General features: G+C 37.9%; 1 protein-coding gene across 1 annotated transcript in view; it reads right to left on the bottom strand.

Annotated features, from left to right (window-relative positions):
* The window catches only part of MYRIP (myosin VIIA and Rab interacting protein), a 207,314-nt gene that overhangs the window by 6,466 nt on the left and 182,771 nt on the right, over positions 1-18,077 (bottom strand). The window contains 2 exon segments of the mRNA XM_036404897.2: positions 3,742-3,936; positions 9,745-9,807. Coding sequence (XP_036260790.1) covers positions 3,742-3,936; positions 9,745-9,807 — 258 coding nt within the window.

Genomic DNA, 18,077 nt, shown 5'->3' with positions numbered 1-18,077 from the left:
TGGTTTGTGGGCATGCAGGTTTGAGCAGACTGCATTTTCCATCATGCCTGCAAGCTTCCCTGCTTGCTAGCCCACCACAGGGAGATTTACCTGGCAAAGGAAAGTCATGGGGAAATAATCTGAAAAACACACATCCACAAAGAGAAGGGACGAACGAGGTGGCTGCATTACAGATATCATAGGGGCTACAATGGTATTCCAAACCAGATTTGTTCCAGATTGATTAGTGAAGAAAAAAGTTGAAAAGTTTGCTTTTTTATTATTGACATTCAATCGCGTAATACCCTAAAAGTCTGCAAAGGGAAGTCAACAGATCACACCTCATATAAAGCTGTGTTTCTTTAACCCACTTGATGCCTTCTGGCACTAAAAACTGCATGAATAACTGTTCAGCAGCAAATAGTTATTAACTTCCTATGGAGTAAATGTGCTCATATGTATAACAATTTTCCATCCCATCCTGCTCTCAACCAAACAGGCAGCAGGCAAAACCTTCCCACCTCCTGGGCCTTTGAGTGAATCTGTGGAGGATCAACAGGCTTATTTGGGCCACATAAGAGAGAATTACTGACTTTATAATTCAGAGTTCTTCCCTAAAAATGAACAACTTACTATTTTGGCCCACCTCTGGTGTCTATAACTACAGCAAAAGGTTTCATTTCCCATTCAGGCCTTCAGAGCACTAATTAATGATACACTGTGTTTTATTGTTTCTTTTATTTCACAACCCCCCTAAGGTACATGGAGGTCACTGGTTTATAGAAGAGGGTAATTTTCAAGCATTAGCTTTTGAGATCTGTGCTTAAAATTGTGCAGAACCACATGAAAATACTGCACTTTCTGCCCATTTACTCCTTTGCCAAGAGACTTGTTTCCATGAGGCTGGTAACAGCACAGTGGAAATGAAATATATATTCTGATTTCCCCCATTGCAATAGTAGTAAAGACCAGCTTGTTACAAACCTAGGATGAATTAAACATGGCTGTGGCTGACTTCAGGGTTCAAAGGTCAAGCAAATTGGATCTGAAGGAGATCCTTGAGCCAATACCTTCATTTCATACATCTTCTACTCCAGTCATTATATCTGCCCACAATTCCTGGATCATTCAGTCCTTTGGCATAAGAGATATTCAAATAATTTATGGCAATGCTGTGACTTTATGGATCAAAATGGTGGAGAATGACCAGATTGAAGTTTGTTTACTTTTTATTCCTTTTCTATTTCATTATTGTTTCTTAATTGCTTGAAATAGTTTTATTTTTTCTTTGTGTCAGTTGTAGATAGGTTTTTTTCATGCATGTGACTTTGCTAAGAAACAAAATCACTACATCTGTACAAACTGCATCTTGTAAGAATACTTTCTAACTGCAGGAATGAAATATCTGAAAAACATACCAAAAAGAAATTAGTGATCTGATGTAAAATTTTTGCTGAAGTACCTGGGGATACAAGGCAGTCCATAAAGTTAACATGATGATTTAAATAGAAATGCTCCTGCTTTTGTGTGGTTTAATTATTCTTACTCTTCATTTAAATGATACATCTTTTAAGTATGACATACCACAGCCAGTTCAGATTAAAAGACAGTTTTTTTAGATTTCCCTGTCACATCTAAAAGCTTAAAGAAGAAAGAAATAGAACATTTTGAACAGCAATATCTTTAGAAAGTTAAAGAAAAGATGCATTTTAAGTGCTGTGGCAAAAATCTCTGCAAAATAAGATGTCATTTTTAAGAGGGGGTTGAAAATCTGAAGAAAATGGGACTGATAGAAAAATGTGGGAAAGAAAGGTCATCAGTGTTTCTGTAACTCAATCACCCCCTACATTTGTGAAATGTTAATGAACATTTTCCAGCTGGAGCTAAAGAAAATATTTTTCTAAAGAATGTTCCCTTCACCTGGACAATTGTTACACTTCCAAACAGCAATGGTGTCCTTGCAGGTCTACCCTAAATGATGCCCTAATTCATACATTCATATTTAGATTGTGGGGACTTATTTACTGTCATTTAGGTATGCACAACTTCCACAAAACCCCAACCTTTTGCTGGTACAGATGGCCCTACATTCTCCACATTGTTGCATGCACAGTCTTCAAAAGGCTAGAGAGAGCAAAGATGAACAAAGTGTTTATAAACACCCAGATCCTCTTGCAGAAGTTGCTGAAAAGAGGATGTGGTTCATGTAGATATGGCCCCAGCTGAAATGGAAAAAGTTATGGCTTCCTGGATTTCTAAAGGCTCTTTACCATGGAGCGTAATGGTGAAACCTTCAAACTGTGAAGTTTTTGTCATCTACTTCATGTCCTGTGTGGGACAAAGAAAGATGTTCTGTGGGGACACAGCAAAGCTGTGCTGAGTACCTTGTGAATTCTGCAGGGAACTGGGAGATGCTAAAGCAGAGATGCTGCAGTGAGGGCAAAGCCAAAGCAAGAAATGCTCTGCCTCTGTGTCCAGTGTCTGCTCAGTGAGAAATGTTTGGCCCAAATGAATCATTTGAGGCCACAGCACCACAGATGCCAAGGCTCCACATTGCTGGGAGGGATTATCAAAGTGCAATTGGGAAAAAAAAACCATGCACCTTAGATAGTTTACAACACAGTTCTCCACAGGGAAAAAAAAAAAAAAAAAAAAAAAAAAAGTGGGAGCAGATTTCCCCAAACTGCCCTTTGTCCTGCAGAATTTCTTAGTTCTTCTGAAGATGTGGTCCAGCATGCACTTGGATTTTTATTCTATATTCACTCCCCTACCAGATGAATTCTGTGGTGTTTGGACCTTTAGGATACCTTACTATTTCATGAGAGTCTTGTGCCAGGACTGGCTTTTAGTGCCTTAGAGTATTTTCCACCCAGTTCTTAGTCTGGGGCTGCGGTGGAAATGTGTTTCTGTGGAGGAAACTGATTTTATCCTCTAAGAGGAGATTCTGTCTGAAAATTTTCTTGGGGCTAAAGAAAACCAGGATTTATTTTCTTGAATTGAACAGGATGATGTAACGGGACAGTGCAGATTGCAATGAGATTTTAAGAGCTCCTAATGAAGGGAAAGAGCACTTAAATGTGGGAAGAAGAGAAAGTTAAAAGTTTACCAACTCCATTAATTGGATTCACAAAAATTTCCAATGAGTAGTGACTTCCTTCTGTGATTCAGCATTGTACTTTCCCCTGCAGATGACAGGTATTCATGAAAAAGGATGGATGATTTGGATGTCACCAAACAAATGTTTGTTTAATTAAGATTCTCCAGCCTGCTCTTTCTAACAGTACAGGAGGCAGCTCCAGCTTCCTGGGTGCTCAGCACGGTGTGCGGGAGATCTAATGGGGAAGAAGAGCTTTTCCACTTCTCTGTGTGACTGGAAAAATAATGCTTTTTCCACCTGTCCTTGGAGTGATGAGGTGGTGCTGAGACTGGGAGATGTGTGGCTTCAGCCAGGTGTGGCATAGCCACACTGCCACAGAGGCATGGAGGGCATAAATGAGCTTTTGAGATAGAGCTTCTAAACCCCAAAGCAACCAATTCCTCCTCCCCTCTATATTTAAAGTACATATTAAAAACCCCCCACTGACACCGTTAAGCAGTGTTGAAACACCAATTTTTTTCTATTTGTGTATTTGTTTAAATACCCCAAATTAATTTTGAACATCCACTGATGCTGCCCCATGTGCTTTCCCCTTCCAGCTGGTGCACACAAACAGGTGCACTCACACACACACGTGACTTTCACATACTGATTCATCTCCTTACATTTTCTTCCAGCGTGGTGAGCTGCTCATCAAGTCTGACAGGATCTGTGCCCAGTGGGAGGGCTCCTCTCCCTCTGTCCTGAACGTCATCTGGGAAGTCACAGGGATCGGTGGATTCTGCTATCAGCTCTTCAGTGGCATTGATGACTTTCAGGACTTCTGTAGATATGTTGCAGAGAGAGACAGCAGAGTACTTCTATTTTGTTACAAGAACAGAGAAAAAAACAGCATTAAATTAGCAGAGAGGGATAAGATATAAATCACCTTCTACTAGCCACAGCTTTAGCCATGTTAAAACCATATCCATGGCTCTCTGCTGCAAACAGACACAAGAACCATGTAATGGAATTGGAATTGTTTTGCCTTTTCCTCTTTCCCTTGCTCACATACCCACACTGCTACAGCATGCAAAGTAACATACACATGCAATTCTTCTACAACAGAATTCTACTGGAGGGATGATCCAAATCTTATCCCAAAGGAGCACACAACATCCAGCTTTAAACCCTACATGAGCTACATAAAACTGGTTTTGCAAAAGTGTTTTAAACATGTTTAAAACACAATTTTCCTTTTTGGATACTGGCAAAGAGATATGCAATCATCTACATCTGTATCCACAAGAGCCATTTCATTGTGGATGCAAACATGGAAAAGCAATCTTCAGCAGCCCTGTAAGGATAGCATTTTACTAAAATGATTACTATGAACTAAATGATCATCCCAAATAAACAAAGATTGACGATAATTGTGAAAACACTTGTATCCTTTTTTTTTTTTTAATTTCAATTTACCTCTTTTTTAATATGGAATAAATTATATCAAATACCAAGGAAAAGCATGCAGTTTTATAGATTTTTTAAAAACAGCTGAAAACCTTTTTATCAATGTTCCTTACTTGTAATTTGTAATTAACTGTCCTGATTCTTATGATTCTCACATAGCTTTAAGCTTCAGGACCTTCCTCTGATGAAGGAAAAAAATTTCACCAGATGTACCTTCAAGCACCAAGCTCAACATCCAAACTATACAGCTTGGAGACTAAGCCAAAGCTTGTTGAAGCCAATAAAAATACTGTCACCTAATAATATATGTGCAATACCTTTACAGTTGCTTTGCCTAAAAGAAAGTGTGGAAAAATTTAAACCAAAATTTAATTCATTCCTCAAACCTGCAAATATTTATGCATGTGAATTAGGGGCTCACCTGTCTTTAAATTTTCTCACAAAGTATCTGCAGATCAGTACTGAGGAAATGGACAGTCTTTGGATTCTATACAGTAAATTCTATGGTACTGGAGAGTATAACTCATTAAAAATGTCTATAGGCAGGATACAGGAGAAATAATGTTCTTTTGATTCCCACAATTTCTGATGGGGTAAATTGGAAACCTACTTTCATTATTTCTTTCCTTTAATCAGCTGTCCATTCTTATGTTAGGTAAGACTTGTACTGAAAAGCTACATTTTTAGCAGTACATGCTCAATTGTTGTGTATCAATACATTAAGGCATCTTTAGCACTATTACTATCTGAATTACAAGAAATAATTAGAATGAGAGATTAAAGAGAAGAAGAACAAAGCAAATACAGTATGCTACAGCACTCGATCTTTAGCTTGTTAGGACAGCCAACACAGCCCCAAACCAGCAGGCCTGGGACTCTTACTGAGAACAAATACTTGAACCCCATGAAAAGCCTACTGTTTTTTTTCCATTTATTTTCACAAGTGCCAATTAGGTTAAAATCAGATCAATAATTTTATAGGAAAGAAGAGAAAAATCAATGCTACTTTCGTGTATTATTTACTTCTACAAGTACCTAGTTCTTATATTCTGTGAGTAGTGAACAAAAAAGGGTGAAGGCCAGACACTCTATATTCTTCATCATATTCAATGATGTATGTTCTCCATTTCAAGAACTGTAGCCTCACTTTAGTGTTCATTATTTCTTAAATTTTTTATTATCCTTTGTAGTTAATGATGAATTAAAAAAAATTAAATTAAATTAGAAAAAGTTTTTTTTATACCACAATATGATAATCCCTATTGGCATTTTTCACAGACCAATTCCTATAAAATATTTTTTCTGTTTTCCAGGTAAAATTGTCTGTGATAGATACCTTTGTGAAATAAAGATTTTACGTGAAAAATACCCCAGCTTCTTAATAGGTAATGGATAAGGGAAAAGTAGTTCAACAGGAAAGAATAGAATAGAATAGAATAGAATAGAATAGAATAGAATAGAATAGAATAGAATAACTTTTCTTTTGGAAGGTGATGAATGCTCACTTAGTCCAGCTAGTCGAACCTGACTAGTTCAGGGCTGACCAAAAGTTAAAGCATGTCGTTAAAGAACATTGTGCAAATGCTTCTTAGACACTGACAGGGTTGGGCACTAACCACCTCACTAGGAAGCCAATGTTTGAGCAACCTCACAGTGAAGAAATGCTTCCAAATGTCCACTCTAATCCTCCATAGGTGCAGAAATGTGATTTGTAAAAAGCTGGATACTCAGGTAATGGTTTTCTGTATGTTTTACCCTCCTTTTGAGCAACTATCCAAATCTGTTAAAACAGCTCATGTTCCTAAATGGTCAGTTTGCAAATATAGTAAGGTACTCTAGATACAATTATTTAACATGTGTAATGGGAAAAACCCAAAATAAATTAAAAAAAACAATAATAAAAAAATAAAATGTGTTTCAGGGTTTTAGTACTTCACAAGCCTCTCCCTTCCCTGACCACCCATGTCAAACTGAGCATTTACAAGACCATATAAAAATCATCTGGAATTCACAGACACAGACACATCAAGATCATCCTGGTAGGTGGATTTCAAATTGCACCAAACACCTCTTGGTTATCTGATTTATCTTGCCCTTGCAGGAAAGGTCATTGCTTACACCTCTAAGTGACTCACAGGGACAGCTGTCATGCCATGACACAGAATGTTGTCTTGTCAAGCAAGTCAGAGAACTAATATGGATGTGGTAGATGTAGAAAGCAATCTCTGGTATGAATATCCAGCACAGGAAAGCTAAGTGCAACCATTCTTCTTGAAACTCTGGGATGCTTCGGATTTCAGCTGTGCTACCCTACTTCTGAATTAACACCACCACTACCAAATCAAATCCATGCAGCAGACCAAGTATGAATGTTTCTAATAGTTATAAGAATCTTTTTTTTATTGAATGTGAGACTAAGCATCTAATGGAATGAGGAAAACATGCATTTATCTTTTTTATGATAATTAATACCCATGGTCACCAAATGTTAAGAACAAAGTCAAAAGAACATTCTTGATTTCTCTGAGTTCTTTGTGGTTGAGTCTTAAAACCAATAAAATGCTAAAAATGTGCATGTATGCAAGCATAGATACATGTTTGCACTGAATATAACAAATAGCTTGTAAAACTTCATTACTGTCATTTCTGTTTGTCAGATGGAAATTACTCCTGTTATGTTTCAGTGGTCTAAAGATAAAGTGGTCTTGCTGACTGTTAGCCAATTCCCTTTCCTTCTGTTGTCCCTTTTTCCTTTCCTTTCCTTTCCTTTCCTTTCCTTTCCTTTCCTTTCCTTTCCTTTCCTTTCCTTTCCTTTCCTTTCCTTTCCTTTCCTTTCCTTTCCTTTCCTTTCCTTTCCTTTCCTTTCCTTTCCTTTCCTTTCCTTTCCTTTCCTTTCCTTCCCTTTCCTTTCCTTTCCCTTTCCCTTTCCCTTTCCCTTTCCCTTTCCCTTTCCCTTTCCCTGTTGATGCTGACAATATTTACTGTGTTGTTTATCTCAAGCATCCTACACTGGAAAGTGCTTTGTAGACCAGTATTTGCATTCTGGCACATGTAATAGAAGGAAAACAGGATGATAAAACTGAAGCAATATTAAGTACCCAAACTGCTAAGAGCAGGTGAGCTTTAAGTGTATTATGCATCTCAGCAGCCTGTGACATTTTCACATCTTTTCCTTTGCATGAACATTATGACTTTTATTTTTGATGCTCTTAAAATAGTTCAGTTTTCTATCACTAGCACTATTTTTTTTTGCCCATTGTACTCAGCCATTATTGTTTTCTTTTCTCCTGCCACTACGATGCCATCATTAGGCTCTTTTAAAGACCGTGGAAGGGGGTGACCTGCAATTCAACAGAGAACAGTGACATCAACAGCTAGATCAAGAAGTAGAGCAAGAACACCTTTCCATCACTAGCAGTCCTGGCAGTATTGACCACATCCTCGATGACTTGTGGTGCAATCATTTTTAGCTCCAGTGTCAAGGCGTTATATCATGCACTGAGTCACAGTCGATATCCCTCTTTTATAGGGATTTATAGGGAGTTAAGGGGAGCTGGGGAGAAGATAAGTTTTGCTTTGCCACTGATTAACTCATCCTTTCAGAGCAACCTGACTGAATTCAAGCTGGGTGAAAACAAAATCAAACCTCAAACCTGTCTCCTTCATCTCCCCACCCTACTGGAGTTCACTGAGAAGTTCAATGTTCATTGTAGAGTTTTGAGAAGGCCCTGAAAAGCCCAACGAAAGTCTTCACAGGCTAGCGAAATCTGGGACACAAGTCACAGTGTGGGAAGAAAAGAGCCATCAATGCCCAACTATCTATGGCAGTTGCCAACCCTGACCTTCAAACGATCTTTGGCCCAAAAGTGAGCCCTAACTACTCATTACCATGAAAATTGTGGGGAAAAAAAAGGCTAAATTTTGTGTGGCTGTTTGATGGCAGACAAGTATACCATGGTAATCTGTGATATCAAAGAATTACTCTTCTCTTCAAGTTTAAGACTACCTGCCTTGACCTTTATCATCAATATCTTCATTTATGGGCATTCCTTTAGAAAAAGAAAGCCAAATTATCTTACAGGCTGAGAGCTATTATTCTACTGATAGTCTCCAAAGTATAACACAGAGAAATAAAGTCTCTCTTTTTGACTGTGCTAGGTAATGCTGAATATTACATTTTACTAATCCAATCCACTGTCCTAATATAGTTACAGATGTTATGCTTATTAATATTTAATGCCTTATTTCTAGAGACAAGTTGCCTCTAATAATGAGAACGGAAGTGATTTTTCAAGAGGTGAAATATTATAGGCTAAGTTGGAAATTAAAATATTTCCATCTAAAAATCCACACAGGATTCTGATATACAATGGACACATACTGATGACATTACACAACTGGAAAAACACTTCTTCTTTAATGTTACCATTGATATTTTTACTAAATAAAATCAAAATAATTAAAAGATGATTAAAACTCATAGGACAAAATTATGAGCAAGGAAAAAAGAAAAAAATGAAACAAGTGTCTTGTTAAATTAAGCATCAACTTCTAACACAAAAAAGTGATTCTTATTTTATAACTGAGAGAATGATGTATGACATACTAAAAATAGCAGGTATTTTGAAATATAAGATAAGCATATATTTGCTCAGGGAATATAATGAAAATATTTTTTAATATGTGATCCTCATAAGCTGAGATTTAAATAGCACAGAATATAAAAGCCTCTTTCTGCCTAAAAGAATCATAAGCAACAGTCACTAGCAGCAAAGTGAGAAAATATCTACTTACTGTACAATGAATTAAGGGTTTTAATTATTTTTTAAATTGAGAACTTAGAAAGATTTTTGAAGATCACTATGGTCAGTAAAACTCCCTTCCAAATTTCTTAATATAGGTGAGTACATGAGAATAGAAAGTTCGTACACCTTATCTTTGTCTTCTGTTCTTCTTTACTGACAAAACCAAATTTTCATCACAAGGCCAAACAAGGGAGCCAGTCTGCTCCACATGTTAACTGTGATTATAAAATAATTTTCTGCAATGATTATTGATTGTGGCCAAAAGGTATGATTTTTCAGGCCTGATATTTCCAAGAAAACATTCTGGGTTTAAGAATGTTGATTGGCAAATGTGGAAACCCTCAATATCACGTTAATGCATCTCTTACTACATAAGAGATGTAAGAAGACACAAACAAAACAAAGCTTTCTCACCTGCTGCAATACAGTGGATAAAAACTGCAGCTTTAAATGAAGATCAAAAGCCTTTTGTTTTTCCTAGATAGTGGGAAAGCAATTAAATAAAAAGGCAGAAAAGTTATATTAACAGCTACAGAGGTTAACAACTATATAGGTTCAGACTTACAGGGAAGTTTAGGATAAACAGCAAGGATAAAGAAACTACTAAAGAAACTAAAATAGCATAAAATTTCAATTTTACATTTATTACTAAAATATTTAAAATAAATCAATGCCTAATTTAATCTTATTTATGAGATTTAGACTAACAGACTTCATTGAGACAGAAATTGCAAATCACACACAATTGTTTATAAAATGAATCAGAGGGAAAATACTATTTCTACCACCACAAAAAGTGTCACTAGGAATGGAAAAACACTTTTGCAGCAGTGTTAAGAAAAAGAAGAAAAGCCAGCTATCTTCACTTTTGGAGTGTACATGGTAGCAATTTGGACAGTAGTTACCAAAGAGTCTGTACCTCACTTATGCCACAGTCAGATGCCCATGTGAGAAACACCTGGCCTAAGTTAAGCAAGATGTCTTGTGCCAAATCACTTCCTACTCTTTGGTGCTGGACTCACTGTCCCAAAACAAACAAGTAAAACCCTTCATAGTACAAGTCTCTAGTGACCAGCCAGTAGGCTTACAGTAATCTCCCTAATTTCCTTAGGCCTGTTTAAACTGAACTGACTGGTTTTGCGGTGAAGTAATGACTAAACCACAGCTGCCCTGCTGGCTGTGCTGTGACAGAAGTATCTTCCAGCTGAGGAGTAGCATTTCCCTGAAACTCTTCCAGCTAGATCTGAAAGACCTCAGTTTTCACTTCCAAGTCTTGAGGCAGTTTACAAAAGAAGGCAAAATAGTAGTAAAAAATAGTCTCTTTTCCCACTATTTTGTTCCAGCAGTTTACACTTATGTTCACTGCTTTTCTGCAACTGTATCTGTAGAATAGCTTGGTTATTTTCTCCCTAAGTAAATAAATCTTTGGCGAGGAGAGAACTGAAGGAGATTTCCCTTGCATGCACACTACAAGAGCTGGCTTGGGTGTGCATGCAGGCAGGTGTCAGAACTGAGACTATGAGAAAAAAGCTGTTTACAAAGATACTGCATTCCCCATGTGAAGGCAGCTAAATGTCACCTCTTCTGCCCTTCAGCAGTAGATCCATCAGGGCTTTGATTCAGTTGCTTAAACACCAGTAGACAAAGTACAATTTGAAACAGCTTGGAGTATGCGAGGATTTTGAAACAACACTGTCTGATATGAAATGGACCTGGGACATTCACATTTCTTCTGGACTAGCAGCTTAAGGTTCTGTGGGACACTAAGATATCTCAGATGGTCTATCTACATCCATATTTACACAACTGTACTGAGCCCAGGAAGTGTCAGAATTGGAGGTACACAAACGACCCTGCTTGCTTTGGAAACTTAAAAAAATAAATGTTCATGGACTTGATGCTTGAAACAGAAGTCTCAGATTTTGACAAAATAAACTTAGGATCAGCCTGATATTTCATACTAAAGACTGAATAATAATAGCAAATACAATGGAGAAACACCTTGAATGGGGATTTTGTCCAGCAAACCACTTAAACCTCAGTTTAAAACTGAACATATACTTGACTTGAACATATACTTGACTTGAACATATACTGCTTTGACAAATTGAGAACTTAAAACTTTGGATCCATTAGCCCAATGTGAAGATTATTGTCTCATACTGCTTTTCACCTTCCCTAACCCATTTTTTTTTCTCTGCTGTCATTCAAAATCCTGTGCATGGATTATCTGCAGTTCATAAACCTTGAAGATCACTTTTTACAATGCTGTCCACATTCAGTTTTCAATCCTTGACTTTGGGAGACTGCCCAGATAATTAACATAATTTTAAAAGCAATGATCTATGAAAACACAAGAATTAATCTGAGCATCTTGCATGCAAAACTGTGAAACAACAGATACACAAATAACTTCCAAGCCGTTAATCCAGGAAGATATCATTGTACTGCAGTGTTCAGCATTACTACCATAATAGCAGCAATTTAGTAAGCTACTGTACTTATGCTGCTATGTTTTCTGGCCAAAGTGATCCACTGGTTCTCCTTTAGAAACTTTTATTCAGAGAGTAAACTTTTACTTCTAAAGGTTTTAGGCATATGAAGCTGGATGGCAGTTTCCTATAAACCCCTTCCTGAACCAAGATACCAGCCAAAATACTCAGGAATTCAGGCAGTTCCAAGATAATGATCACAAAAACTACGACACCATCTTCTGTGAGGACAGGGCCTTCACCAGCACAAATGCCTAAAGAAGTCCAGCCACCAGGAGACACAGGCTCTTGATATTCCAGCGCTGCTGTGTCAGCCTCCCAGACATCCCTGCCGTGATGCTTCAACAGGTCTGTGCTATACAGGAGGGATTCACTGGCATGTGCATGTCCACTGACATTCTCCAGCTCCATCAAGGCTGCAAGCAGAGGTCTCTCCAGTGACTGTGTCCAGTGAGCCCCACGCTTGCCTGACCTCCCTTACTGAGCCCTGGCCACCCCTTCCAAGGCCAGCCCTGGGCACAGCCACCAGCACACACACCAGGGAGCTGGCTCTCTCTTCTGCAGGAACATGCACCACATGCACAGCTACTGGCTATTCTTCTTGCTAAAAAGACAGAGGCCAGGCAGATTTTCCAACAAGTCTCAATCTCATTATGCCAGTAGTTGAGCAGTGCTAATTTACCTGGTGAAAAAAGCAAGAGGTATTCTTGAAACAAAGGAACTAGGTCTCTGGCAAAAACCAACATGAAAATGTTATTAGTAGTGCATGCTTTCCCCAAAAAAAAGCTTTTTAAAACCTAAGAAGAATAAAATGTTTCCAGAGGATGGAAGCATAAATATTTAATCAAAAGATGATTTATGCTGTTATTCATACTGTCAAGAGACTTGGGAGGTTCCACTTAGGAAACAGGATCCCGCTGTGCTACTTAACAAACTCACTTAGAGGCTGTCATTCAGAGAAGAGCTATTGTGTCGTGTAGTAATGGCAACAGACAACAGCAGGATTTAAACAAAGTTACTAAGCCTTGGTTGTAAGATTCTCTGAGCAGAAGTAAATGCATAAAGAGATTTAAAGAAATTCCTTAAGCACATGGCACATTGCATCAAACTAATGCAAAGAGGAGGGAAACTCCACATTACTATGGAAGTTTAACTAGCTTGCTCATTGGTATATCTTAAGAAAGTTGTAGTGCTAAGTAGAAGGTGACAAAAAAAACCCACAAGTAAGGTTTTAACAACTATTTCAATTTTCATGCTATGTGGGCAATTTGAAAAAATGGCAGAGGCTAATCTGTTTTTTAACATAATCTCCATAGTTTCTGATAAAGTGGTCACAGGGATAGACTGCATTCAAATTGCAGCCTGCCAAAATAGCCTTCTAGAATGTAATTCTGGGATATACCATGAAATAAAGACCCAGTCAATTTATCTTCATGAAAGAATTAAAAGAGAAGGAGAATGGATGGAGGAGACCATTTATCATGCTTGCCACTCTCAGGATCAGTGCCATTAAGATACTTCAAAGAGAATTTACATTTTGCTTTTTTTTCTTTAGGCATTCATTTAGGGTTTGGTGGAATAAAGCAAAAACTAACCAATCAATAAAAAAAAAAAAAAAAGAGCAAGACAGAAAGAATTGTGCAAATCACTGTGCTGGGACAAGATGTTTCACTAAGACAACAGTTGCACAATTCAAATTTTGGTTTGCTCATACCTGGAGTTTAGAGGGCCTGAAGGCCAACCCTACCCTAAACATGGCTTTTGGTGAAAACCATGTCCTTTCACTGCACAACTAAGACAAATGGACTTTTCAGGGCTCTGAATACCCCAGAAAGACCATTAATTACTTCTGTAGCTTAAGAAGCACAAAATATTTTCCATAAAAACAAGTCTGCTGCAGGATTATGTTTGTTTTAAAATGAGAGCTATGAATCTCCACAAGACCATTTTAGGCAATCACAAACTGAGGGATAATGAAAATGAAGGTGCTGAAAATTTAAGAAAATTTAAGTCCAAGTCCCCAAATTAACTTGTGTTAGTTAATACCAATCTAAATCCTCAGGTATCCCAGATGAACTAAATAATTAGCTCAAAGGTCATCATATTCAAATTTGCATCTTAAAGGCAGATATACAATTCAAAAGCTCAATAAGTGAGAACTGAGAATCCATAAATGCCAAACAGCTTCATCTAGCTCTCCATGAAGGATACCACTTTTACCACTGATTCAGATCATAATACTAAATACCCTTTTAAAAGCATCAGTTTAATGTGTGATTACATGAGATTCCCAGTTTCTATTAAAACAGAAATCCTGGTTTTTAAAGGTCTAGACAGCTGAATGTCAGATAAGCACCAGGTACTTAATTTCCAGAGATTCAAAAACAAAATACATGTTTTTAAGTCTTATCCTATGGTCAGGTGTACAAGAACTAAAAATTCCCAGCAATTTAAAGTTGCTGAAGTGCTCCAGAATAAGCTTATGAGAACAGAAGATTAAAGACCAAGAAAGACAAGCAGCATGGCTAAAATAAAAGCAAGATGGCTAAAGTATAGTATTTATGATCAGGAACAAAAAGCAGGATCTAGGCACTCCAGCTCTCATTTTAATGGTGCAGTGTTGGTGAAGATGAAACACAAAACCCTTATAAATATGATTGCCTGGCAAAGGATTTTGAGTATATGGAAACTATAAGCGAGATTGAAATGAAAGCAAGCTTTGAGATACCAAGCCTTAGTTACTGAGCAACCAGAAAACAATAGTATGGCCACTGAAGGTAATCCCCTTTTGATTAGACAATATCCTCTGCTTGCAGACAGGTCCAAGGGTCAGAGCAGACCCTACTAGCTTGGCAGAAGTGGTCCACAGAGTAGTTTTTAGGGTTTAAAATGTAACACAGTATAGTAATGTAATGATTTTTATGGGCTGTATGTAAATGCTATAGGATTTGTATCTTGTACTAGATTGGTTAGTGTGAATTAGAATATTCAGCACAGAAGAAAATGTATTGTATTGTAATGGGAACTTCGTCTTCTTTTACTCTTCTTCTGTCCTCTTCTCATTTTGCTCTTATTCTTCCCTCTCTCTCTTGCTCTCTCTCTTTCAGGCTCCTCTTTGGTGCTTGCTCCAAGGCCTTTGCAATAAACCCCAAGTTCCAAGACCTGGCTCTGGAGATCTCTCGTCTCCATCTGTCCCAACCGTCCTTCCCACCATCGCTCCTACAATGCAGAACTAATGCTTCTGTATATTTAATTTGAAACCTGATGCCCAGCTCAGGAGACTGTCTCTGACCAATAGTGGTGTGTGCTAGACTGAAAGATCTGTAAATCCCTACAAATGTGCATTCTCCAACAATCAGGCTTTTTAAAGAGACAGTATATTGGGACTTCTATATTTGAAAGCATCTAAAATCACTGGTTGCTTGAAAATAGGTTTTCTATGCTTGTCTTTCACATGACATCTACTCATCCTAAAGACATTGCATCTTTTATGAGTTTGGGTATGTCTGTATTTTAGACTGCCACAGCCCCAGCTAGTTTTATACACTGTCATCTTCAGTATTTCCTGGTAAGATGTTGACCAGCCAACTTTTCAGAGAGAAGGCACATGTCAGAAGATTTAAAAATACCTTTAAGGACAACTAAAAGGCTTGTCAAGAATATGAATGAAAGCAGTGTGCTTCTTTCTCTACACCTGGAGAGGGTTTCCCTGCCAATTCCACTGAATTCCAGACCACGAAGAGTACTGGAGTATTCTGGTTTCTTTATAATAGACAAAAAGAGTATATACTACGACCATTAAAGAAGAGAACTTTTTTATCCAAATCAAATAAAGGATTAGGAACTCCAAGCATTCCTTTTTTTACCGAACATGGTAAGCCCTGCTTTTTTAAAACTTAAGAAAATTTTATTGAGGAAAAATATATTAATCTTTGCTGTATTTTAAATAACTGACATACAAATTTGAAAGAAATAGCAAAATTTGGAGAGAAAAAACCCACCAATAATACTTTGTTGATGCATGCAGATGAGCAAGTACACCAAAAACATACATTCATCATTTTCTGTGCTCAGTTCTCTAAACAGGAGCATTTCAGAAAGTCCTCTCTACAGCCTTTAATTCTGGATTTCGTTTGCATAATGTTATAAACCCAGCTAGCCTATATGTGCTGTTGAATAACGGGATATTGCTGTTTTGTCTTGGCAAAACAAAAATAAATTAAATGCTGCTAACAAGCTCTGACAATAAATCCTTGATGTGATTTCTTTGGAAAGGTTGTGTGTACATCATGGAGGTATTTGCACACATGATAACAAAGGTATTTACACTCCTGTGTAGTCCATGGCTAAATAACTCAGAATCAAAGAGTCACATGCTCCTTATATTTGGAATGTAAGGGGATCACCTAGTCCAACTCTTCTGCTCAAAACACATACCCAGGGCCAATGTCCAGTCAGATTTTGATTATATCCAACGACACAGACTTTACAATCTTTCTGGGAGACCTATTCCAGTATTTAAACAGCAACACAGGGAAAAAGCTTTTCATTTGGATGGGATTTTTTGTATTTCAGTTTGTGCCCACTGCTTCCTTTCCTATCAGAGGAAAGAGTTCCATTTCCCACAACAAACTCTCCCCGCTCTTCCCTGTCAGATATTTAAACACATTGAAGAGATTCTCCCAAACCTTCTCTTCTTGGATAGACAATTCCAGCTCTCTCAGCCTCTCCTCATAGGACAGATGCCCCAGTTTTTTAATCATCCCTGTGGTCCTTCACAGGACTCACTTCAGTGTGTCCATGTGTACCTTGTACTGGGGAGTCCAAAAGAGGACACAGCACTCCAAAAATGGTCTCACCAATACTGAACAGAGGTGCATAAAATAATCACTTCCCACATGCAGGACTTGCATTTCCCTTTGCACTTGACTGCTAAAAGTCTTGTTAAAGCCAAAATAAACAATATTCATAGCTCTGAATGTCTCAGATTGCCATGATCTTTCAAAGATGAACCTCACAATTACATAGGCCAGTTCCCTCAGGTCTTGGAAGTGCATCCCCATCAGACACCATGCACATGTGCAGATCCCAGTTTTTGAAATGTTTGCTAACCTGATACTCCTCTACCAAGGATAAGCCTTCACTGCTCCAGGCTTTCCCATAGGTCTCAGGGGCCTGGGATTCTTGAGGGAAAATCTTACCCATAAACTGAGGTGAAAACAATGTTGGGTAATAGACTTTTCCACGTTCTGTGTCACCAGATCACTGCAGTAGTGAGCCCAGCTTTCCCTTATCTGCCTTTTGTGGCTGATAGACCTGTAGAACACTTTTTTCCCCTTTGTGTCTCTGGACACATTCAGCTCCAGATGGGCACTGGCTTTTGCAATACCATTCTTGGACAGCACCTCTATTGTCTGCCTGGATTACTCAATCCTGTTTTCACCTCCCAGTGTATTAGCTCTTTATAGAATTTAAACAAAACACCTTTCAAATTACAACAAATAGATTTCCTTTAGAGAGTTGTCCATATTCCTTGTCAAAGCTGAGCTGCTGTGCACACAACACTCCATAAGGCAAGTCAAGATATGCAGCAAACTAGAATAAGCCTAAGTGGATCTAAAGAATTAGAGTGCTTGACTAGCAAGGGGCACCACTGGGCTCCTCTAGCACTAAATTCAAGCAAACCACACGATCTGAAGAGAAATTCAGAGGTAGAAAGGGAAGAAAGGAGGTGGTAAATCCTGTGAGTGACACTGAAATCTGGTATCTAAATTGTAAGGGTGAAATGGCACAAATGAAGGATCTTGGGCACTATTAGAACTGACACCAAATTTCCGGTTTCATTAGAAAATGTTACTACTCTCAGAAGCCTATTTGCTGACAGGGCAACAGGGTTGGAAAGCTTTAAAGAAACACTAAATATTTTTATAGAGATGCAAAAGAAGAATCCATGCCATCAACATGAACTAGATAATACTACAAAGAGAGGAGTAACTAAAAGGATGGAAAAAACCCACTTGAACTGGTTAGCAAGGACAAAAAAGAAAAACTGGATATGCTTTTAAAATCCAAAAGTGCAAGTCCATTTTTAGTTAATATAAGTTGACATAATTCCATTAATATCACCCAGTTAACAGTTTTGTTGCACAGGCTAAGTTCCCTGCTTGGAACTGATGCTGTAGGCTTTCTGTTCCTCACAGAGAGGAAAACACACATTTATTTTTATCTGCACAAGAGATTCAGGCTCAGCCCAGT

Source organism: Molothrus ater, chromosome 1 (genome assembly GCF_012460135.2).
Source record: "Molothrus ater isolate BHLD 08-10-18 breed brown headed cowbird chromosome 1, BPBGC_Mater_1.1, whole genome shotgun sequence".
NCBI lineage: Eukaryota > Metazoa > Chordata > Aves > Passeriformes > Icteridae > Molothrus > Molothrus ater.
This window is presented reverse-complemented; position numbering and strand designations above follow the sequence as displayed.